General features: G+C 43.1%; 1 protein-coding gene across 1 annotated transcript in view; it reads left to right on the top strand.

Annotated features, from left to right (window-relative positions):
* CCDC112 (coiled-coil domain containing 112) overlaps positions 1-26,482 on the top strand; it is a 223,433-nt gene that overhangs the window by 75,383 nt on the left and 121,568 nt on the right. Inside the window, exon 2 of the mRNA XM_085632622.1 lies at positions 17,709-17,830. Coding sequence (XP_085488748.1) covers positions 17,709-17,830 — 122 coding nt within the window. The remainder of the gene's footprint in view (positions 1-17,708; positions 17,831-26,482) is intronic.

Genomic DNA, 26,482 nt, shown 5'->3' with positions numbered 1-26,482 from the left:
GTGCTCCGGCTTCGAACTTCTACGGTTCCAGCCTCGACGGAAAATCCTCGTTTCTTCGAGTTTCTTCATCATCATCTTCATCTCTCGAAGCGGCACTTTTCTCCATCCCGTACATCGGCACCGGCCTTCGGGCCCTCCTCGACTCCGGTCCCGGCCGATGGAAAGGACTCCGTTCAAAAAGTGCCCAAAATGTGGGTCTAAATTTCCCCACACCGACCTCCATCAGGTGTGTAACCTTTGCCTCTCTCCAGAACACGAGGCCAGAGACTGCCCCGCCTGTAAGTCTTTTCGATCAAAAAAGACCATCCGGGATCGAAGAGCTCGACGCACCATGGCGCACTCCTCGACCGCGGCTCCACCGGACATCTTCGGAGACGACGCCGAAGCTTCGGGGCAACTACACACCCAGCAGGAGGACGACGTCGTCAGCGCTTCCGAGGCCGACGACTCCGACGTGGAGGATATCACACCGGCGCAGCGGGTCGTGAGTACTGTACCCCCTCCCACCCCCGCGCCCAAAACCAAAGAGACTCAGGTTACACCCTCGCCTGCAGGCCTGGGCAAAACCAAGCACACAGCTTCTATCACCCCACCTTCGGGCCCGGTGTCGAAGCCTCAGAAGTCTCACGGCAGCTCGGGCTCGAGCCAGCCGATGCCTGGTGCCGAAAAACACCATTCGGCACCGAAGAAAGGGATACCCAGCTCGACTCCGAAGCCACCGGTGCCGAAGCCTGGACTCTCGGTGCCGACCAAACATAAACACAAATCTGTCGGCACCGACGCTCCGGCGCCGAAAACTCCTTCGACGCCGAAAAAACCAGAGGCTCCAAAAAAGCATGGCGCACACAAACCATCGAAGCCCTCGGCCCCGAAACCATCGGCACCAGCGGACGATTCGGCGCCACTGGCTCTGTTCACACCAGACCCTTTGCAAAAGACTCTATCTAAAGATCCAAAGACTGGGCTATTGACTTTAATTATCAAGAAAAGACGCCTTGACACTCCGGCTCCTCCTCCACCACCCAAACGGAAAGACTCTGCCACTTCTCCCCTCAGAGTACCCTCCCCACTACCTCCTCCACCTCCTCCACCCCCTCCTCCTCCCAGGTCTCCGCCACCTTTACCTCATTACTCCCCGACCCCGCCCCCAGATCCGGATGACGGGGACCCGGATTATGACCCGGCGGACGCCCCAATGGACCTCACTCCACCGGGGACCCCAGACCCATGGGAAGACTACCACAACCCTGACATACCTGATATGCCTCAGGACGACCTATACCCATCCAGGCCGTCTCCTCCAGAGGACTCCTTAGGGTTTCATCACTTAGTGCAGAGAGCAGCACACTACCATGGGGTGGACATGCACAGCGAACCAGTGGAAGACGACTTCCTACTGGACACATTTGACATTCAGGACAAATCCACGTCTATTTTGCCCATGCTTAAGGGTGTCACCAAGCATGCTGCAGAGGTGTTCAAAGACCCTGTCAGGGCCAGGGTACTGAACCCTAGAATAGAGAAAAAGTACAAGGCGGCACCCACAGACCCTGCATACATTAAGGGCCCTGCTCCCTTAGATTCCCTAGTTGTCTCCACAGCTAGAAAGCGGGCTAACTCCCAGTCCTCAGGAGAAGCCCCACCGCCAGACAAGGAATCGAAACTTCTAGACGCGTCTGGCAAACGCACCGCCTCCCAAGCTGCAAACATGTGGCGCATTGCAAATACACAAGCGCTACTTGCGCGCTATGACAGAGCACACTACGACGAACTTGAGGCTCTTATGCAGCACCTTCCCGAAAAACACAAGCGCAAGGCTCATGACCTGATACAGGAGGGTAAACTAATTACAAACACCTCCATTAAGTGTGCCCTTGATGCAGCCGACACTGCATCTAGAGCCATAAATACCAGTGTCCTGCTTCGTCGCCATGCCTGGCTCAGGATCTCAGGGTTCAAGCCTGAAGTCCAGGCGTCCATACTCAATCACCCTTTTGACCAACAAACTCTCTTTGGGCCAAAGGTAGACGAAGCGTTGGAAAAGATGAAAAAGGACACAGACACAGCAAAGTCTATGGGGGCACTCCAAACACCAGCCTCTAAACGTTCCTTTCGACGCTCATCCTTTCGTGGCACAGGCAGAGGCTTCTCCACCGATAGCGCCTCTACCTCTTACAAGTCCCCTCCTCAAAATACCTTTTCAAAGGGCAACCAAAGGGGTGGTTACAGAGGCAACAACAATAAGGGCAGGGGCAAAACTAACACCACCCGTTCTGCTACCCCACCCGCACAATGACTTCCCTTCGCTCCCCCCAGACCATCCCACTCCGGTCGGGGGCAGACTACAAAACTTTATCCACGCATGGGAGTCCATAACATCGGACAAATGGGTGACCCAAATCATTCGGTCAGTGTACTGTCTCGAGCTAACATCTACCCCACCCAATATCCCACCAAGGCACCGTCCAATGTCTCAAGAACATTCCACACTGCTCAAACAGGAGGTACTCTCCCTCCTCCAAAAACACGCTATAGAGCAGGTCCCCGTCAATCAGCAAAATCTAGGGGTCTACTCCCTATATTTCTTAATACCAAAGAAAGACGGGACCCTCAGGCCCATTCTGGACCTCCGGCCTCTAAATGCCTACATACATTCAGACCATTTCCACATGGTCACCCTACAACAAGTCCTCCCGCTCCTCTGCCAGGGAGACTTTCTCACTACCTTGGATCTGAAAGACGCATACTTTCACATTCCAATACACCCCTCTCACAGGAAGTACCTCAGGTTCGTGGTGGACGGGCAGCATTACCAATTCACGGTTCTCCCCTTCGGGGTTACCACCGCACCACGGGTGTTTACCAAATGCCTAGCGGTAGTGGCAGCACACCTCAGACGTCAACATATTCACGTCTTCCCTTACTTAGACGACTGGCTGATAAAAGCCGCGTCCTACCACCAATGTGTGCAACATACAAACAGCACCATCCAACTGCTCCACCAGCTAGGCTTCACGGTGAACTACCAAAAGTCCCACCTCATACCATCTCACACAAAGCAACATCTCGGGGCCACTATAGACACCTCCAAGGGTATTGCCTATCCAAACTCAGCCAGAATCACAAGCATTCAAGCCTTACGCAAAACATTCCTTCCTCCACACTCTCTTCCAGCAAGAGTGTTTATGAAGCTCATAGGAATGATGGCGTCTTGCATTTTCATAGTGCCCCATGCAAGACTCCACATGCGTCCACTTCAAGAGTGCCTAGCACAACAGTGGAACCAGGCCCAGGGTCAGCTGACGGATCTGGTGTTGGTGGACGGCCGCACACATCACTCTCTGCAGTGGTGGAACACCACAAACCTTTCCAAAGGGCGGCCGTTCCTGGACCCGGTTCCTCAGGTGATTCTAACAGCGGACGCATCGCTCTCCGGCTGGGGAGCGCACCTCCTACACCTCACAATGCAAGGTCTATGGACGCCACAGCAAAAATCGCTCCACATCAACCATCTGGAGCTCTTGGCGATCTTTCTAGCCCTAAAATCCTTCCAAAAACAGATTTCGGGCAAAGCAGTCCTCATTCGCACAGACAACATGACTGCAATGTATTATATCCAAAAACAGGGGGGGGGGGGACACTCTCCCCAGCTCTCCCGCTTAGCCCAGAGCATATGGAGATGGGCAATTCCCCAAAACATCTTTCTCCTGGCACAGCACGTTCCAGGCGTACAAAACACCATGGCAGATCTGCTCAGCAGACAAACGCAACAACTACACGAATGGGAACTGCATCCACAAGTTCTTCACCCATTCTTTCACAAGTGGGGGCATCCTCCGATAGACCTCTTCGCCACCCACGAAAACAAAAAATGCCCAAGCTTCGCCGCCAGATACCCACACCCATTGTCCAAGGGCAATGCGATATGGATGAACTGGTCAGGCAGATTTGCATACGCCTTTCCACCTCTCCCACTAATTCCATTAGTGGTAAGGAAGCTACAACAACACTCCCTCACACTCATTCTAGTAGCTCCGACGTGGGCCAGGCAGCCGTGGTACACCACACTACTACAACTATCAGTGGTACCACATCAAAAACTGCACCTATCTCCATGCCTCCTAACCCAGAACCATGGAGAAATCAGGCACCCGGACCCAGCTCAGCTCAACCTTGCGATCTGGCTCCTGAAATCTTAGATTTTGGATACCTTAACCCTCCCCCTGATTGCATGAACATCATCATGGAAGCCAGACGTCCTACCACTAGAGCATGCTATGCCGCAAAGTGGAAAAGATTTGTAATTTACTGCCATAACAATACAATCAACCCTTTAGATGCATCCATACAGCACATCATATGCTATCTGCTCCATCTTCACAGGTGTAACCTGGCATATTCATCCATACGCCTACACCTAGCAGCGATCGCTGCTTATCTACAAAACAGACAGCATTTATCACTGTTCAGAGTGCCCGCTATTAAAGCCTTTATGGAAGGCCTTAAACAAGTAATTCCTCCCAGGGCACCACCTTCCCCTGTATGGAATCTAAATTTAGTTCTTACACGGCTAATGGGTCCGCCCTTCGAACCAATGCATAAATGTGAGCTACAGTTTCTCACCTGGAAAACAGCTTTTCTCGTAGCTATCACTTCCCTTAGAAGGGTTGGTGAAATACAAGCGTTCACTATACAGGAACCCTTCCTACAAATACATCACAGCAAGGTCATACTTGGCACAAATCCGAAGTTTCTGCCCAAGGTCATTTCCCCCTTCCATCTCAATCAATCAGTGGAATTACCGGTCTTCTTCTCGCAACCTCAATCTGTTGCAGAGAGGGCCTTACACACACTCGATGTTAAAAGGGCGTTGCTGTACTACATACAAAGAACGCAACCCTTCAGGAACACTAAACAATTGTTCGTTTCCTTCTCTCCACCACATAAAGGCAACCCCATCTCTAAATCAGGGATAGCTAGGTGGATTGTAAAGTGCATACAAATTTGCTATCAAAAGGCAAAAAGAACATTATCTGTTCCGCCTAAAGCCCACTCTACAAGAAAGTTAGGGGCTTCTATGGCTTTTCTAGGGAACATACCCTTAGATGACATCTGCAAAGCAGCCACATGGTCAACACCGCACACCTTCACAAAACATTACTGTGTAGATGTGCATTCCAAGCAGCAAGCTAGGGTGGGCCAGGCTGTACTAAAGACACTTTTTCAAACCGCTGCAACGGATACCGGTGGTCGCCGCTAAGGTTGGGTACTGCTATATAATCTATGCTAAGTGTACAATCTGCAGCTCATATGCCTCGAACGGAATATGCTACTTACCAGTATGCATCTGTTCTTGGCATGTAGAGCTGCAGAGTTGTACACGCCCACCCGCCTCCCCGGCTACCTGTATCCGTTCCAGTACATCTTATTTAGATATAACACACATGGGTTTCTCACTGTTATTACTACGCTCCATCATTTCCCTGTTGGCGAAAAACAATCTGAGGATGGAGCCGAAGCCCATGCGCAGTACGGACCGAAGGAGGAGTCCCCAAACTCGTGACTTCCAAAGACTGTCCAAAGAACAAAAACAAACTGCAAACATCCGGGCCCAACACCAGATGGCGATCTATGCTAAGTGTACAACTCTGCAGCTCTACATGCCAAGAACAGATGCATACTGGTAAGTAGCATATTCCTTCCTATGTAGCAGCTTTACGCATTTTAGCGTCAGAGTGTGAGTTCGAACATTTCTGTTCACAGCTTATTCGAGATCAAATAGTAGTGCATTGCAGGGATAGGAAAGTTCAACAAAAATGACTCGCTCTAAAAAATCCCTCTCTAGAAGAAACGATTAGCATTGTAAAAAGCATAGAATTGTCGGAGAAATCCTCAAAAGAACTGAAACCAGAGAAGAGCCTTGTAGGTGCGGTCAAAGAACAAAAAAGAACCTAATGAGAAAATACAAGCAGACAAGTACAAAGCCAACAATGATCAAAAGGTTAAAAGATTTGTTCCAAGTAAAACAGGAAAAAAAGGGTTGTATTCGAGAAATGTATGTAATAAGTGTGGTTTCCGATCACATTATCCCGATTCGTGAATATGCCCAGCAAAAAACACAGCATGTCGCAAGTGTGGAAAACAAGGACATTTTGCCAAAATGTGTGGTTTTCGTGGGAGCATAAATGTTGTATACTCTGAGGAATCAAAACATGATCCTGTGTGTGAAGTGGTTAGTTCACTTACTGATTTTGTAGTAGTGGTAAAGGATGAATCAGAGGATTGTATTGATCCTATAGTTGATATTTTGGTGGATGGAAGATCTTTGAAATTATTGGTTGATTGAGGAGCAAGGATGACAATGATCACTGAGGAACTTTTTGAGGAGACTTGGGGAAATAGGCCCCTTAATCCCCCGGATAGAAGCCCAGTTTCTTATGAAGGGAAACGTATTGATCTAACAGGATTTTTTTTAAACATCTTTGGTTTTTAAAGAAAAACACATTCAAGGGAAGGTCTATGTAGCCAAAAAAGGACTTAACATTCTCGGATGGTACCACCAAGGATTGTTCGGTATGACTCTCAGACCTGGAACGTCAGAACAGGTTTCTATATTCGGTGATATACCTATAGATGAGAGTTTGATCCAGTGGTCTAAAAGATTCCCGAAAGTTTTAGGAGACAATTTAGGCTGCATTACAGGTTTTAAACATCTCATTAAAGTAAAAGATGGGGCTTCACCAGTTAAACACAAACTACAGAATGTGCCTTTTAGCATTAGGGATGATCTATCTGCTGAACTTAAAAAAATTTATGAAAATTGAGTTATTGAACCCATAGAGTCATCTCTTTGGTTAAGTCCTTCGGTGGTCGCAAAAAACAAAAAAATGGTAGTCTCAGGGTATGCATTGACTTGTGTAGTCTCAATAGGGAAATTTGGGTTGACTCGCACCCTCTTCCACGTATAGATGACATCCTTTCTAAATTTGCAGGTGCCAAGTATTTTTCAAAGATTGATTTAGCCTTGGCGTATCATCAGGTCGAATTAGATCATGCTTCAAAACATTTAACTGCCTTCGTGTCACCAGTTGGGACTTTCCAGTTCCGGAGGATGCCCTTCGGGCTAGCCTCAGCGGCTGCGGTTTTCCAGCGTGTTATGGTGAAGGTATTGAAGGGTGTTTCAAACACGGTAGTGTTTCAAGACGATATTTTGGTGGCTGGTAAAAGTAAGGACGAACATGACAGGAATGTCGCAAGAGTTTTGGAGAGTTTGGAAAGTAGAGGGATTGTGGCTAACAAACTCAAGTGTACTTTCGGAGTTGAGTCAATAGAGTATTTAGGTCACCGTATTTCTGGAGATGGTATTGTGCCAAGAGAGGGTCTTATTGAAGCAATATCTGATGCTCCGTGTCCCACCCCCAAAGAACAAGTTTCTTCCTTTTTAGGATTGTGTGAATTTTATACTAAATTTATCTCCAATATTGCTGCCAAGACTGTTCACATGAGAGACCTACTTAAAAGGAAGACAGTTTTTTTATGGAGTGATGCTTGTCAGGAGGAATGTATGCAGATCAAAAAAGAGTTGGGTTCTTGTCAGATTCTCACCCCTTTTGATCCTTCTTTTCAGTGTACAGTATCGGTTGATGCTAGTCTAGATGGTCTGGGTGGCATGATCTCTCAGATCAAGCAAGGTAAGGAGTATACTGTGGGATTTGCATCTCGAACTCTAAGACCAAGTGAAAAAAACTACTCCGTTATTGAGAGAGAATTACTTGTGTGTTGTTGGGCTGTTGAGCGGTTCAAATGTTTTTTGTGGGGAAAGACTTTTATGCTTCTTACGGATCATAAGCCTCTCATTCCCATACTAGAGGGTAGGATTGTGAAGGATCACACACCCAGGATCGCTAGATTAAGCTCTAAGCTCTTGCAGTATAATTTTGTTGTTGCTCACATACCTGGTGGGAAAAACACGAGGGCTGATTATCTTTCAAGATCCCCTTTGGCCTTAAGGAAAGAAGAGTGCAATGTCAGTATTACTGATGAGTATCTTATTGCTGCTGTGGATGCCTGTTGTGTTGGTTGTTTTTCGGAACGTGATTGGTTTTGTGGGATGGAATCTGATATTACTCTTAAAAAGTAAGAGATTTTATTGTGTCAGGTTGGCCAAAAGAGAAGTATCTTGACACTGATCTCCATCCTTTTTCCAAGGTTGCTGAGGAGCTTTCTGTAGAGGGTGGTGGAATTGTCATGCGAGGAGATAAATTTGTTCCTCCAGAGTCTCTTAGAGCTCGCATTATTGGTTATGGTCACGAAGGACATTTGGGTCAGACTAACACGAAGAAGAGAATTTGTGCTGTGTATTGGTGGCCTATCATGGATCGTCAAATAAATGATGTTGTCGAGGGGTGTATTACGTGTTGTATTAGTGATAAGGTCATTAAGGTCGTCTCTCCACCTTTACAGTGTGTTGAGGCTCCTGAGGGTCCTTGGTTGAAGTTAGCCATTGATTTTGTGGGACCGTTCAACATTTTATCCAGCAAGTGCAAGTTTGCTTTGGTTGTTGTTGCTTATTTCAGCAAGTGGTGGGAGGTTCATTTCATGACATCCCAATTCGAAAGAGGTTATTAAATTTCTCCAGAGTCTTTTTGGTAGGGAAGGGTTTCCCAAAGAAATTGTATCTGACAATGGGGTGCAATTTACCTCAAAGGAAATGTCTGATTTCCTTAGTCAATCTGGAATTTCACACCGGCGTGTTGCTTTATATCACCCACAGGCCAATGGTTTTATTGAGCGCAACAACCAGATTTTGGTGGAATGTGTTCAGTGGGCTGTTTCAACTAATATTGACATTAAAGAGGCTGTGCGGAGTATGTTGTGGGCACATCGTATAACTCCAAGCACCATTACTGGCTCTAGTCCTTTCACACTACTTAGGGGGAGACCGGCTTCTTTCCACATGTGTCCAGCATGGATGAAGAAATGGGGTATGTTGTTTAAAAGTTGTGAAACAAAAGACATCAGAAACTTGCATTCCTATCCAGGTAAAAGTGAGTGCAGAGCACCTCCCCAACCAATGGTTTCCGGTGAAAATGGTTTTAAAGCTAAAATTAAAGTAGGTGATTGGGTGAGGATTAAGTCTCCTCATAATGTTCCTAAGGGATTGTCAAAGTTTGGTCCACCAGTTAGGGTGGATGCCTCTTCACGTTTTGCCATAAGAATCAATGGCAAAAATTGGTGGAATCTTTCTAGAGTTCATAAAATACCTTTGAGAGTAGTCATCGGTTCAATCTCAACCTGGTTCGGGAAAATACCCTGGTAAAGGAAAGGAGTTGAGAAGTAAGTCTTCTTTGAAGTATGTCCCTCCGCGTAGAACCGGTAGAATCAGTGTTCCACCAAATCATTTAAATTTGTAGTTTGTATTTTGTTTTACTTTTCTTATTTATATTGCTTCTTGTTTCCATTTTATTTATTTATTTATATGTTCTCTTCCTTTGGTTTACATGCACCTATTGTTGTATTTTTCTTCCTTTTGTTGTTTTGTGAATTATTCGAGAGATGGGAGATGTTGTAGTAGTCTCTCCTTTAGTTCTATGTCTATTCTCATGTCTACTATTACTTATGATGACACTTTCATGGCAATAGAGCCTTATGGTTTGAATCCCTGGAGGGTTTGTTCAGTTCCTGGAAGCTGTGGAGACATACAGTCAATGAAGCTTATGCTCTTACACTTTCTTGAGTAGTGTAATCCCTTCAGTATGCTGTTTGAAACACAAGTATTCAAGTGTTTGTATGTTTATTTGCATTTAACATGTCACTAAGTAAAAGCATAGACACGCATGCATACCTTCACACACTTGGTCAGACTTACAACAGTGATATGCTTAGGATTGCTGTTTTATATTTGGTAGGCCTAACAATCTAAGCAGTCGATTTAATAGTGAACCTTCAAGAGAAAAGTGGGGTTTAAGACCTCTTTGGCGAAGGATTAGTGATTAGGGTACTATGTATGAGTCTGTTGTTAGGTACAGTCAAAGTAGGCCTGTTTCTGCACCTCTGTTGGCTCTTTCTGCACATCTCTTGCTTCTTTCTGCACCTTTATTCCTCTTTCTCGACTTCTGTTGCCTCTTTCTTCATTTCTCTTGCTTCTTTCTGCACTTTTCTTCCTCTTTCAGGGACATTATAGTTAGTTGGACATTTCACTCGTATAAAACCAGAGAAATTAGGCCGTTATAGTTAATAAAGCTAACTATAACTCGCGCCCCCGCAATGCACTGCCGATGATGTCACATATTACATCACTCATAACGGCCAAATTTCTCTGGTTTTAAACGAGTGAAATGTACAACTGTGACGTCCCTGAAACCTGTGGTTTTTTCAGTGAATTTATAAGATTTTTTAAATGCTAATCCCTAACTATATCGTCCCTGAAAGCTGTTGTTTTTTCAGTGTGTGTGTGTGTATATATATATATATATATATTCACTGAAAAAACCATAGGTTTCACACATGCTATAGTTAGCTGGAGATTTTACTCAAAAAACCAATGAAATTCCCCCGTTATAGTTAGTGCAGGCAACTATAACTCACGCGACCGCAATCCTCTGCTGATGCTAATACTGTATTTAGACACTTATTTGCCCATGTCTTCTTCCATTAAATTTTAGCTATACATATATTACAAATATTTTTTTTTCATAAAGACACATATGTCATCAGCAGAGGATTGCGGTCGCGTGAGTTATAGTTGCCTGCACTAACTATAACGGGGGAATTTCATTGGTTTTTTATGAGTAAAATCTCCAGCTAACTATAGCATGTGTGAAACCTATGGTTTTTTCACTGAATTTGCAAGGTTTTTTAAATGCTAATTCCTAACTATAACGTGTGTGAAACCTATGGTTTTTTCAGTGAATTTGTACGTTTTTTAAAATGCTAAGTTACTTTACGCCGTTCGTGGCGTACGCGCCCACTTAACGCAGTTCGTTCCGTGCGCGCACGGAGCGCTTCGCGCACCGTGCGCGCACAGTGAGCACGCGGTGCGCTTCGCGCACCGCGCGCCCACTTTACGCAGTTAGTGCCGTGCACGCACGGTGGGCACGCGGTGCGCTATGCGCACCGCGTGCCCACGTTACGCTGGATGGGCCATGTACGCACGATGCGCTTCGCGCACCGTCCGCACATGGAGGACATATTATGCACTTCGTTGTGAAAGGTGATATTTTAAATGTTCCTTTGTATCGGTAAGCGCACCGTAAGCTGCCACAGATATATATATTGATTTAAATGCTATTTTCTCAGGATCTACTGAACAGATTTACACCAGACCTACAAAAGGCACTTCCTTGACCTGTAGACTACCTCTCTGCCAAATTTCAAGTAACTCTGTTCAGCCGTTCGGGCTGTAGCTGTGTCTAAAGGTCCTATGGAAAAATGCATGGGAAAAACGCGTTTTGGGACCCCCCTTTTTTCTCAGCCCCCGCTTGACGAATCCCCCCCGAGACTTTCAGGGTAGGAGCGGAGCGTAGCACCCCATTAGTTTTGAAAATTTCGCGAGGATTCGTCGACCGGCGCTAAAGTTATTCCAAATAGAATGTTGCGGATTTCCTATGGTAAGAGGGTCCTAACTATAACTACCTACTGGCGACCGCCAGTAGGTAATATATATATATATATATATATATATATATATATATATATATATATATATATATATATATATATATATATATATATATATTACCTACTGGCGGTCGCCAGTAGGTAGTTATAGTTAGGACCCTGTTTCCATAGGAAATCCGCAACATTCTATTTTGAATAACTTTGGCGCCGGTCGACGAATCCTCGCGAATTTCTCAAAATAGGTGGGGCGCTACGCTCCGCTCCTACCCTGATAGTCTCGGGGGGGATTCGTCAAGCGGGGGCGGAGATAAAAGGGGGGTCCCAAAACGCGTTTTTCCCATGCATTTTTTCATAGGACCTTTAGACAGGGCTACAGCCCGAACGGCTGAACAGAATTACTAGAAATTTGGCAGAGAGGTAGTCCTCGGGTCAAGGAAGTGCCTTTTGTAGGTTTGGTGTAAATCTGTTCAGTAGATTCTGAGAAAATAGCCTTTAAATCAATATATATATCTGAGCCAGCTCACGGTACGCTTACCGTAAGCTTACCGTACGCGTACGGTGGCGTGCGCGAGCGCGATTCTGATTGGCTGTTACATCTAAGTAAACATTCGAATCGGTCGAAACCAGGAAGCGGCGGCCGCCATTTTCTCTCTCGCACTCTGAGGGGTGGGCTGTAAACAAAGGCAAAAAACATATAAAGGGGCTGTTTAGACAGCGCCCATGCACATAGCCATGTTAGTTGAGTCCTCAAAGATCCCCCAAGGCCAAAAACGGGAAATTTTTATTTTTTGAAAATTTCGCCGATTACGCTTACCGTACGCGTACGGTGCGCTTACGCAAAAAATTTTAATAAAAAAAAAAAAAAACACTCTCTGTGCATGGCATATTATTGTCATCACTTACAAATTAAATTTAACAGATTACCTATCACAAGGAAGCGCATAATATGTCCTCCATGTGCGTAACGTGGGCACGCGGTGCGCGTAGCGCACTGCGTGCCCACCTTGCGTGTACGGCACTAACTGCGTAAAGTGGGCGCGAAGCGCACCGTGCGCGCACGGAACGAACTGCGTTAAGTGGGCGTGCACGCCACGAATGGCGTAAAGTAACTTAGCATTTAAAAAACCGTACAAATTCACTGAAAAAACCATAGGTTTCACACACGTTATAGTTAGGAATTAGCATTTAAAAAACCTTGCTAATTCAATGAAAAAACCATAGGTTTCACACATGTTATAGTTAGCTGGAAATGTTACTGATAAAAAACCAATGAAATTCCCCCGTTATAGTTACTGTAGGCAACTATAACTCACGCGACCGCAATCCTCTGCTGATGACATATGTGTCTTTATGAAAAAAAAATATTTGTAATATATGTATAGCTAAAATTTAATGGAAGAAGACATGGGCAAATAAGTGTCTAAATACAGTATTAGCATCAGCAGAGGATTGCGGTCGCGTGAGTTATAGTTGCCTACAGTAACTATAACGGGGGAATTTCATTGGTTTTTTATCAGTAAAATTTCCAGCTAACTATAACATGTGTGAAACCTATGGTTTTTTCATTGAATTAGCAAGGTTTTTTAAATGCTAATTCCTAACTATAACGTGTGTGAAACCTATGGTTTTTTCAGTGAATATATATATATATATATATATATAAATATATATATATATATATATGTATATGTGTACCTTTTGAAGATTAATTTAGTGGTTTTATGTACAGATAAGTAGAAATATACACACGTCTATTGTATACACTCTTGTAGTCTATACATGCACAAACGATAAATTTACCTGCATAACAGACTCCATGCCCCCCAATGCACCAAGGGATAGCGTAAAATCCACACGCCCATGGTGAGTGGATATGGCTAATAAATACCGGAAATGACATGCAGGGCTCAGGTGTGTTGTTTATTGCCCAGGAAGAAGGGCCTTGTGGCCCTGAAACGCGTAGGCAGAGAGAAAAGCAAACGCGCACTTTGCAAGCAGGCTGCATTAACAAGCTGGATGGCTAAACATCGTCGAGTGCTCCTCCAATGCTTCAGGGCACTTTGATGATATATATATATATATATATATATATATATATATATATATATATATATATATATATATATATATTCACTGAAAAAACCAGAGGTTTCACACATGTTATAGTTAGCTGGACATTTTACTGATAAAAAACCAATGAAATTCCCCCGTTATAGTTACTGTAGGCAACTATAACTCACGCGACCGCAATCCTCTGCTGATGCTAATACTGTATTTAGACACTTATTTGCCCATGTCTTCTTCCATTAAATTTTAGCTATACATATATTACAAATATTTTTTTTTCATAAAGACACATATGTCATCAGCAGAGGATTACGGTCGCGTGAGTTATAGTTGCCTACAGTAACTATAACGGGGGAATTTCATTGGTTTTTTATCAGTAAAATGTCCAGCTAACTATAACATGTGTGAAACCTATGGTTTTTTCAGTGAATTTGTACGGTTTTTTAAATGCTAAGTTACTTTACGCCATTTGTGGCGTGCGCGCCCACTTAACGCAGTTCGTTCCATGCGCGCACGGTGCGCTTCGCGCACCGTGCGCGCACAGTGAGCACGCGGTGCGCTTCGCGCACCGCGTGCCCACATTACGCTAGATGGGCCATGAACGCACGATGCGCTTCGCGCACCGTGCGCACATGGAGGACATATGATGAGCAAACTCTTAAATCTGCTTTTCATTTATTTATTTTTATTTTTTTTACCGTACGCTTACCGTAAGCTTACGGTACGCGTACCCCGTGATTTTTTTTAAAATCAATAAATGTTTTTTTTGTACTTTTCTGTCCTTCTTTGACCCCCTTACAAATGTTAGGGGGTCTGTAACTCTCCTCATTGCCCCCTTTCCTTGTTTTCTCTGTTTTTTTTCTGAGTGAAACACACAAAATGGCGGCCGCCGCTTCCTGGTTTCGGCCGATTCGAATGTTTACTAAGATCTATGGGCCAATCAGAATCTCCTTCGCGCACGCCATGTTTCTTCCGTACGCTTACCGTAAGCTTACCGTACGCGTACCCCGTGATTTTTTTTAAAAATCAATAAATGTTTGTTTTGTACTTTACAGTCCTTCTTTGACCCCCTCACAAATGTAAGGGGGTCTGTAACTCTCCTCATTGCCCCCTTTTCTTGTTTTCACTCTTTTTTTTTCAGAGTGAAACACAGAAAATGGCGGCCGCCGCTTCCTGGTTTCGGCCGATTCGAATGTTTACTAAGATCTAAGAGCCAATCAGAATCGCGCTCGCGCACGCCACCGTACGCTTACCGTAAGCGTACGGTAAGCGTACCGTAAGCGGGCTCAGATATATATATTGATTTAAAGGCTATTTTCTCAGAATCTACTGAACAGATTTACACCAAACCTACAAAAGGCACTTCCTTGACCTAGGGACTACCTCTCTGCCAAATTTTGAGTAATTCTGTTCAGCCGTTCGGGCTGTAGCTCGTTCTAAAGGTCCTATGGAAAAATGCATGGGAAAAACGCGTTTTGGGACCCCCCTTTTATCTCAGCCCCCGCTTGACGGATCCCCCCGAGACTTTCAGGGTAGGAGCGGAGCGTAGCGCCCCACCTATTTTGAGAAATTCGCGAGGATTCGTCGACCGGCGCCAAAGTTATTCAAAATAGAATGTTGAGGTTTTCCTATGGAAACGTGGTCCTAACTATAACTACCTACTGGCGACCGCCAGTAGGTAATATATATATATATATATATATATATATATATATATATATATATATATATATATATATATATATATATATATATATATATATATATATATATATATATATATATATATATATATTTATATATATATATATATATACCTTTTGAAGATTAATTTAGTGGTTTTATGTACAGATAAGTAGAAATATACACACATCTTTTGTATACACTCTTGTAGTCTATACATGCACAAACGATAAATGTATAAATGATATACATATATATGAATATAGGTTGGGTAACAATAATAGACGTTACCATAGCCATTTTGGGCAGCCTGTAGCTGCCTAGGTTTTTGCAGGAGTCTGCCTACTAAATGTGTCCTGCTGTGTGGCCTCTGTGACCTTCTGAACTGTGGGCACTGTTGTGGGTTTTTTGTTGTTATTTTTTACTTTTACTGATTGGTGCCTATGTTTTTGCAGGAGTTCGTCTATTTAAGGTGTCTCACTGCACAGGCACAGGCACACCACAGGCTCTCCCATCTGCGCAGTGGGCGTGCACAGCGACAACCATACTGCCAGTTTGAAGGGCAAAACTGAATGCAAGGCAAGGAATTCAGCTTCAACTTGCATACAGTATTCAAGAAAGAGTCAATTAATGCTAGACTCAAGTTGGCTAGATCCCACAAGAGTAAAGACTAAGATGTTTATACACAGATGCTGCAACTCCCACAGAGTGTCTAGAACCACGCCCACAAGGAAGCTGACAAAATAATTTTTCCTCATCCTGTAGATTGCTGGAGGTAGGAATCTAATTCTGATTAGTTCTGCAGAAACCGATGTTGTATTGGTTGCAAAGAGCCTATGCTGCAAGCATCTGCGTTTTGCAGTTGGTGCAGGCAAATATTTTTATAATCTTGATATTAGTGGTAAGGCTGAGGCCTTAAGAGTTCATTTAGATATGTCAATAACAATAAATCGCTTCTTAGAAATTGTGAACTTGGTTTGTCATTAAAACCTTTACTTCTTTTACTGTATTACATAACATAGGTAATGATCATATTCTTTAAAATCTTACTGTTCGTCTAATGTTGTAAAGAGTTTTGGAGCTAACATTTTTACAGGATCAATATTCATTTTTACCTTTATTGCATTGAAACTGAACAAATGTAAAATAAAAGTTATGAAAATCTTATTTCGACAGCAGTCATTTTCCTGTATGGCAGTTTAGTGCCTACAATGCTCAAAATGACAATTTCGTGCTTTTACCTAAAACCATGCACCATTCAGTTTAAAGTTGGGACATGTTCTGAGAACTAAGGTACCCAAATCAAAGACTTTATTCTAAATTGAATTGGGAGAGGATGTAACCTAACGGTTAGGGCGGTGGACTTCAAATCTGGGGAATCGGGTTCGAGTCTCTGCAACGACGCTCAATATCCTGTGATTCTGCGCAAATCACTTATTCTTCCTGTGCTGAACAAAAAAAGAATGTGTCCTCATGTAACGCAACTGGTGCTCAGGTAAAGCGCTCTGATACCGGATTTCGGGTCAAGTTCACACTATATAAAACTTTGAGGAAAAAAAAGAAGCATGTCTTGCTAGACTGGTGGATTTTTATTTCCAAGTAACATCGCATGGATTTCATTTAAGGTTTGCATTTTCTTTTGGTGGAAGATATTTTGTTCTATGTCATCTTACAAAGTGCTGTACACTCTTTATTTCATGTGTAAAGTTTGCCATTTTCCATGTTTCTGTAAATAAGGGAGATGCTTGCCATATATGCTACATCATAGAACTCTAAGCTTCTGTTTATTAGTTGAAATGTTGGCCAGATGCTGAGCTGTCCAAGACAGTTGGTGGGTGGGAGAGGAGATTCCACAACAACATTTTATGTGGCTCTATACAGAAAGCACTATTTATTAGAGAAATTTGAAGCACTTTTTACAGTGTACACATCTGTCCAACTGTAGTAAATATGTAAAAACTGTACAAAAGTGCACAATGTTCCACCTGTTCCCTTTGATTTTTTTCTTTTTTTTAAAGGTGTCTAAAGTTTAAAACATTTGACTTCAAGTTAAAGGCATGAGGATAATTATTTTTAAAATGTAGCTGTGATTTATAATTCAAGCAAAAAAACACATTTGTTTCTCATCCTTCTCTGACAAAAAACACATTTTGCATCATTTAAATTTATATAGAAAACTCTCTACTATGGGAATGTATGTGTACTTTGATATCTTGTAATGGACAAAGTTATCGACATTTGTAGACACAAATTGAAATATTTAAAAATGTTCTTTGCACAGGGGCCTAAAAACCTATGGTACTAAATTCATTGATATTGTATTGTCCTGTTCAATGTAGGAGGACAGCTGTTTTAGCCTTGCTGATGGTGACCGCAATTTTCATGTTCAGAACTGGAAAGAGAAAGCAGATCAAGCAAAAAAGTCTGAATTCTTACGAGAAGCAGAAAAACTTAAAATTGTGTAAGTTAAGAAAATGAGCATTTATGGAATGTGTACAATGCATAATCTTAAAGAGAAAAGAAAATATATGTATCCACTTTTTTTGTAACGTTTTTTAAAATTGTTTTCCTGTATAACAAACAAGAAGTGTATAAACACCACATCAGTACCTCAGCAGATCATTGTCCAAACTGTGAAGTTCTGATATTTTCTATCCACCCCCCCCCCCCACGCCCACCCCACGTTCATGGTAGATCTGCCTTCCTACATGTGCTGTAATTATAGGGCCTCATCTATAACTGAACCCAATGTATCTACTTTTTTCATACCCTGTTTTACTACTTGATTTTAAACTTTGTTTAAAATATTTTCTGAAGTCTCCTTATCTTTATCAAGCTTTTCAGGGCAAAGTTTCTTAAGCATCATAGCCTTGCACCTAAGATTTATTTAGATGTAGATACTTTTGGGATTTTTTACAGATATCTAGGAGGATACCTGGAAGTTCAAGTACCTTTTCACTTAGTCTACACATTTTAATTTCCTGCAAGGCGGGAAGGTTAGTTCATTGTGTTTTATTATCTAAATGTAGAGAAAACCCATCATACCTTCTGGAAAAATAGGGTTTATTGGGACACTCTATGTTTTGTCATATACCTATTAATACAATTTATTTCTGACTTTAATTGATCGGATCAGTTATTGTGGCAATGTGGAAGGTGAAAAACTTGCTACTTTAACCTTCAAATGGTATTAAAATATTTCTGTTGAATGGTGATGTGAAGGTAAAATGTAATCTTATCCGCTGTATTTGTTCTTCAATGTCCTATCTTCTTCTGTTGCAGTTTATTTATTTTCATTTCAATTATTTATGTAGAATATTGTGAAAATCCTTCACAATAGTACATGCAGATGATAAACAATTTGTAATCAATGAAATCTCAAACTAGAAGCAAATCGAAAGGCACTTTTCACATCTCTCACGTTAACAAAACTCAGTACAACATTTCAATTGCACTTCAACGCATTTATGTATACAATGTTATTACACAAGTATGGTTCCAGGATTGTTTTTCCCCTTCCTTCAGCATGTGCTGTAATATACCTGTGCTCTTACATCTCAGCTAGTACATTAGTTGAGTATACATTCCATCCCACCCAAGTAACATACCAGGTAAGTAGCCAAGTATGTCTTGATTAATTTCAATTTGAACCCTCTTTTTGTGTTTTTTCATCCAACAGTGCTAGATCACAAGCGATAAAATTAGTCTCTGCTATTCTGTGCATCCAAAGTAGCTCCATTACCACTGATGTACCACACTAGACCTCTAACAGACCTGTTGTTAATTATGCAGCAAATTGACCACAACTCTTATAACTTCACATCATATGTGTGGGGGTTCCTGGCGATTTCTCTTGCCAAGTATGTTAAAAAGCTATCTTACTTTTAAGAATTTGCCCCACACCTAATAAAAACATTGTAGCTGGTTATAAGTTATAGATTATTTTGTCATACGTTGCCACCATTTAGTGCATATCCTCCAACCAATGCTGATACAATCTTAGTACACCTATCTTCCATTGTCCCCACTTTTGCTGATGTCAAATATAGCCACCTTTTAGTGTGTAAGGGCAGTGAAGATAAAGCGGATGTGTCATGTAGTAAGGTGAGTCTCACTCTTAACCGAATGGCTACATGGATCTCCGTTTTAAGCGCATCCCTTATGGCGCACCAGTAATTGGAGTGCCACATACACTAAGACAATATATGCACAGTGTCGATGTCCTGGCTGTTACTTCACCCGCATTTAGAGTCTTGTACCATATGTGCTCTGTATAACTTAGCTAGCGACCAAATCCGCTGGTTTAGGATTTTGTAGTAGCTGAATTTAAACCTACCATCTCTGTGTTTCATCATGTTTCTTAAGTATAGTGGTCCAATCCTCACCTGGGGTTTCCGTGCTCAACCGTATTTCCTACAATTTTTCAGGTTTCATGCGTTATTATGTGGAAAAAAAATATTATCAGCTAAAATCAAGTAAACTCCAGAAACTGTCTCTCTATTCTCATTCCATTTCTTAATATATTGTAGGAGTGGAGCAGTCACAAGTGTGTATTGATGAACCTCTAAAATCCCCTTAAGCTTGTAAGAAATGTGAAGGTACCTCAATAGTTGTGAGGGTGGCAGGATATATTTTTGCCTAAGATAATGGAATGGCATAATTTTGCCACCCTGAACCAGTTCTTCTAAGTATTTTATTATTTTGTTTGTTAAAAAGTTCAATCTATTTCCACCTCCCCAACTCTGATTGCTTTATATCCATAACGGGACACTTAAATGCAAAGTGTCAGGAACCATTAATAGTTTCTGCGCTCTCTTCCACGCGTGGATTATTGAGTTGTGTTCTAGTCAGCTTTGTATGTGATTGGTATAACATATTGCCAATTCACATTTTGTACCAGATACATTTTTCCTATGTATACCCATGCACGTATTTCCCTGTATGTCTTTAGCATATATATATATATTGCCAGCTGGGCAGCCAACCAGTATCTCTCTATATGTGGTAGATGAATTCCTCCTGTGATCATTGTGGTGTGTGATTTGGATGACTAAAGTCTCAGTTTACGTCCACACCAAACAAACATTTTCATGATATAGTCTAACTTCCTTAGTATAGGTAGTGGTATTCTCAATGCTATTACAAAAATGTAATTAAACCTTGGTATTGCATTCATTTTTATTACTATCTGTGTTTTACTTCACATAGACAATTGCAACGTAGATCAATTACCTTATCTAGTATGGGAGTAATATTATCTTTCATCATAGTTTTAAGGCCTTAGCGGAAGTATACGCCAACATATGAGACCTGTTTTAAGCCACTTAATTGAGTTTCCTATGGAGGATTAAGTCATATTCGAAGTCATTAATAACAGTTTACACTTGGACCAATTGACCTGCATCAGAACTGAAGACCTGTGTGTTTTCACCGATTCCCGAAGAATGAGTAGTAAATCGGGCATTTCATGCTGGATTGTCAAATGCATCCAAACTTGTTATGCTAAAGTTAAGAGAACACTACCTATCCCTCCAAAAGCTCTCTCTACTGGCAAAAAAGAAGCTGCAATGGCCTTCTTAGGAAACATACTTTTAGCTGACATTTGTAAAGTACCTACATGGTCTACACCGCAAACATTTACAAAGCATTACTGTGTAGATGTCATGGCCTGTCAAGAAGCTAATGTGGGCCAAGCTGTTCTCTGTACATTATTTCAAACAACTGCAACCCCCACAGGTTAGCCAACTCTTATGGAGTAGAACTGCTTTTCAGTCTACGCTAAGCTTGTGTATGTACAGCCACACATGCCTCAAACGGAAAATGTTACTGATTTGTTTTGGCGTGTAGTGCTATAGATTCACATGTGCCCATCCTATTCCCCAGAAACCTATATTGGTTGCAGTTACCTATATATTACATTATTTTTGCATGGTCATCACACTAGATACATTATCCTTCACACTCCATCCTCACCTGCAGTGTGGAAAACAATCTAACAATAGAGTTGAGGACCATGCGCATTGCAAGCAAGAGGAGGAATCATTATACCTTGTGACTTGAAAGACTTCTTTGAAGAAAAACAACTTTTACACATCCAAGCCCAGCACTAGATGGCGGAATTATGCTAAGCATGTGAATCTCCACAATACATGCCACAAACAGATGCTTACTGGGTAAGTAACATTTTCCTTCACATAAACAATCGAGGTCTGAGGGAGAACCTATTCCTCTTTAGGAAAGTATTGTGAAAAATCTGATAAGAGAAATATTTATCGATTGGGAGCTGTGTCTCTTTGTGCATTAATGACTTTGCGGGCTGGCTGATGATGCAAGAAGCAAGCGAGAATTGAGTGAGGTTAAAATTGGTAAGGAAGCGACATGAATCCTCTTTCTGTGAGCTCAGTGTTAGCAGGGGGTAAAAGGTTACTTTCAAAAGGGTCAGAAGAAATTCACAGAGGAGGGCTGACCTATCACCCCCTTCAAATTTCTTCGGTACGCCTGTGATCCATTCATTATCTCCGTGACTTCTATCCTCCAGATCTGTTCCCCTTTGTTTTAATGACTGGATATCTGGGCTCCAATCTGGCATACTGTCCAATCTCTTCAACTTCCCGCGCTTTGGAGTCTGTATGATCGAGCCTTTGGTGGAAGGAAGCAAGTGTGTAGGAGGACATATCCGCCATGTCTTTGGGATGTGTTGCAGCCTTAGATGTGCTTGCTTCTGCCTTAAGAAAAAGTTCTAGCGCGTAGTCTTCGGTTTAGGCATTCACAGATGCGAAATGTCCGACTTCAATCTGCATTACTAAATCATTTAACTGTAGGGTTTTGCAGTTGTGGCCCCAGGGAGTCCGTAGATATAGAATCAAAAGAAAAGCAGCGTTAGTAATAGATCGAAAGTTAAATGTAAGCACATCCCGGTAAAGCATGGTATTCTTAACTCTTTCCTGCTTCCCCCAATAAGTAATGCAGTCTTGTGTCTCCTATCATGTACTCAGTAGTAAATTAGTGAGCATAGCGCCAAAATCAAAACAGTAACATTAAAATAAAGCAGTAGTAATGGAAACGTTCTGTCAAGTGCAGATTAATACAAAACTGTAGCCGACTGATAAGGAGTCCTACATGGATAAAAGGCAGCACCTCCCTTACTAAAGATGGTTGTCATTCAGAATCCTCCACGGGCCTCTTCCTATGTTCATGTATATTGAATGGCGTCACCACACGGCCCACCCTCTTTCTTTCTGTTCTCCCTCTCCTGGCGTCACCACCCTGCTCCATCACTGCTCTCTGCCCCTTAGCTGCCAAGCATGTCCTTAGCTGTGGTCCTCCGTGGTCTCTCTGCCGTCGTTGCTCGATGCTGCCCGTTTGTAAAACTGCCTGCCACAGTTTCCCTCGGTTCTCTCAAGGGGTGCAAGTGGCTGTTCTGACGCCAACTGACTCACTCGGGCCCCGTCAAACTCTTTGTCAGTGGTCCGCACTCCAAACCTACCCGTCTTTTCCTGGTGGTGTCAAGATTTACAAGCATGTTCTCAGTCAGAGGAATATGTGCCCCAAGACAATGCCACAGCGACCCCGGGCCTGGGAACGTTTGTTGGATCCAGCCATGCTCCTCGGCACTTTATTGGTATTTAATGGAATAACAGTTGTTAGCTCAATACTGATTATGGTTTTGGGGTTTAAATAATTGTTTATACCTAGTGCCACTGATGTGTTTAGTAATAAAATAAGAGATGTATGTAGGCCATTTTACCCTGAATTTGCCTGCGTCTCTAGTATTCAGAAACGTCAAGTTGGTAGGTTTCTCGGGCGCTAGACGTCCCTGTGCCCAGATACTGCAGTCTTCCCCATGGGCACTCCCCATATCAAAAACATTCTATGATGTCATGTGTGTGGACCCATTTAATAACCATGCATGTCTGATATAGCGACACTCGGAAGACCCAAGGGAACACTGATGTGAGTAAAACCTTGGCAGAGAGATGTTCTGCTTGAGTAAGGCGGAAGGAATTTACTATGTTTTTTTGGGAATGATTGCGGAAAATATGACAGATGTCATGTTTGATACGTTGTTCTGGTCAGCCTACCGGGGTGAGGGTTGTCTGGCACCCAGCGACAGAAAGCTTAGGAAATGTAGATGTTGAAAAATATATGGTTGTGGTAGGTTTTCTTACTTCCCGAAGGTGATACCTGTGACGGAAACACAGCCTTCAGTTGGTTTCGAAAATGCACAAATGTACTGCACTGTTTATCACCTGAAGGCATCACAAGCCCACTGAAAACCTATGCATCTGATACCCCCACACTGAAGAAGCCTATGATAACAAGAGATGTGGGAACATCCTTGGCAGGGATATGTTCTACTGAGAGGCAGACTGCAGGGATTTAACTTGTTTGAGGGAAAAATTGCTGAACATCTGACAAAATTCATGTTCATCCTTCTCCTCTCAGCCAGTTAAGGCAAGGGAGATCTGTATTGTACCTTTGATTGTACATCGTTTTTATACTTTCCCCAAAGCTGCGGGTTTTATGTCAGTCGTCACTGGTTCTGCCATAAATCAGTAATCTGCACAAATATCACATAACTGATTGTGTAGACCAGACCCTCTAGAAAAACCCACATAGAGATGAATATTCAAGATTCAGTCAACATTTCCTTGGTTGACATTCCATTTGAGAAAGGCTACAAAATATTGCATTAAGCAAATTTGTCATAAAATGAAACCTAATCTACATTTTTCATTAGATCTTAACGGTGCAACGCCACATTGACTCAGAAATTGCTTTGATACATAGCCATGAAGTATGAATATGTTGTATTGGTGCATAAAGGCCAAAGAGGCAAAAATGTTTTAAACCTGACATCAATGTTTTTGAAAAAAGGTGGGGCGTTAGCACGTGCCAATACCTTTGCAGTGAAAGAGTTAAGCTTTTGAAAGTGAAACTTAGTATTTAAGCAGTAAAGTTTATCTGGGTATATAGAACAGGGCTGGAGAGAAGGACCACTGTTTCAAAGATGTCGAATATAAACATAGAATTTAAATTCTTATAAGAATAACCTACTCCACTTTTGCTTTAATTTGCTGATAACACTTCAGCCTACATCAGCCCCACGATTCTATCAATGTCATCTTGCTTTACTTTCACTCAGATTAGTAACTTTCCAGTAACCACCATGATATTAATAGTCACTTGACAGAGTTCATGCCCTAGGGTGTGGATTTTCTGGGTTTCATAGGTGCTGCAACAGGATTGCACTCAACATGATTTGATCTGTTGTCCGTGGCTTCAAGATAAACTGCGGATATGCCACTCTACTGTTGATTTCACAATAAAAAGCACAAAGCGCAAGTTAGGCGGATTTAAAACAATACTGATGATTGAACTGTTTTAACCCTCTTCAATATGGCTGCATGGACTTCTGCTTCAACAGAAGCAAACTGGGGAACTCCAGCAAAGATGATGTGAGTAGAACATCATTGTATTGTAACATTTGTGTAGGGCTTACTATCTGTAGGAAAAGACCTCTTTTTGTATGATCACCCTCCAAGATTGTGGACTGATGCTGCTGTTTTCTTTTCCTTTATTGCACTGGGCTATGCTGGCCAGGCTCCAGTGCATGTGCTCTGATCCCTAAAATATGTGTTCAATTGGCTAAAACCTGATTGGTTTATTTAACCTAGTACATGGTGCAAGAGGAACCTAGGGCTAGTAAGTTAAATGTCACCAATGGGGGCAGAGCTTGCCTGGCTCTAAGATGGCCGCAAGTTAGGGTCGCTCCTCCGTAACCGGCCACCTAACCTTAATTTTCCTGATCAAATACTTGCATCCTCACCACAAAATTAAGGCACAGAGAAGCGGAGCCCCGAAAACCGTTTGCGAGGTCCCTCATGGTCCTGAAAAGCTTGAAATACCTACGGGCCGAATCGAGGCCTCCGTGCTATGTGCCCGGCGCCATTACCCAAGAGACTGCTGAGTGCGGCCTGTCGGCGCACTGTGACCGGTGCTAGGCCAAGTGGTGAGGGGCTGCTCGCCAGCTGGTACCTGTGGAACCGGCCCGCGAGTGGAATGCTCCGACACTGCCCCTTGGCGAGTCGCCGGCCACGCGGTGTCTCCAGAATGCGCCATGGCCCGCTCTGGGCCCATGCGAGTGCCAGGGGAGCGAACACTGCCCGGAACTTGAGCGCCAAGAGCGCTGCTGGTCGCTGCCCTCCCACGATAACGCAGGTGAGAGCTGCTGTGGTCCCACAGCCCCAGTTGTTCCCCCAATAGCTGCCGTCGCACCGAAATTGCTGGCCCCCGGTTGAGCTTGCTGATATACTTCGGACATGTCAGCGGCCTAGAACTGGGACTGCTGGAAGGCCCCTACGTCGATCCTTGCACCCCTGGTGAGGTGACCACCTATAGCCACCTACCTGTGTTGCCGTCTCCAGTTGGGGATAGTCACCATTCCTACTTGCCTACCGCTACTCAGGGAGTCAAAGCCAGTGCAATCAGAGACATAACCACAACAGAGCCACCACAGAATTTAAAGACTGAGCGGGAGAGGGGAGCCAGCTTACACTTTGCTTAATAGATGACCTGAGGGGTGCCTCTGCCTTACTGCTGTGATAACACCACTAGCAACCGACGACTAGGACGGGCCATAGGGAAAACCGAGAAGTTGCAAACCAAATTGCAGTTTGAGCCAAGGAAGTCGCAAAGGCAACACGACCAGGAAAAAACGCATCTGAGTTGGGCTTGGAGTCTGGCGACCCTCCCCAAGACTCAGACTTAAAGCAAATTCTGGCCGCCATGCAACATAGTCTGAAGGAAATCGATGGGGAAAATTGATGCATTAACCTTTCGGATGGACAGGATGTCCAAAAGGCTAGACAAGCATGCTGAATGCCTCAACACAGTCGAAAAGCTTGCCTCTGACGCAGAAGACACCTTGAATTCTACATCCCTTTAGCATACCACCATTGAGAAACAATTGCGGATTGTCCAGGGCAGGGAACTTGGAGGCTCACTCAAGGTGGAGTAACCCGTGGTTTGTGGGCATTGCGGAGCCCACAAATATCCCCAACATGGAGCTCTTTGTCGAGCATCTATTTACCACACTGCTAGGCAGAGACTG

This window comes from Triturus cristatus, chromosome 2_1 (assembly GCF_964204655.1).
Source record: "Triturus cristatus chromosome 2_1, aTriCri1.1, whole genome shotgun sequence".
Classification (NCBI taxonomy): domain Eukaryota; kingdom Metazoa; phylum Chordata; class Amphibia; order Caudata; family Salamandridae; genus Triturus; species Triturus cristatus.
This window is presented reverse-complemented; position numbering and strand designations above follow the sequence as displayed.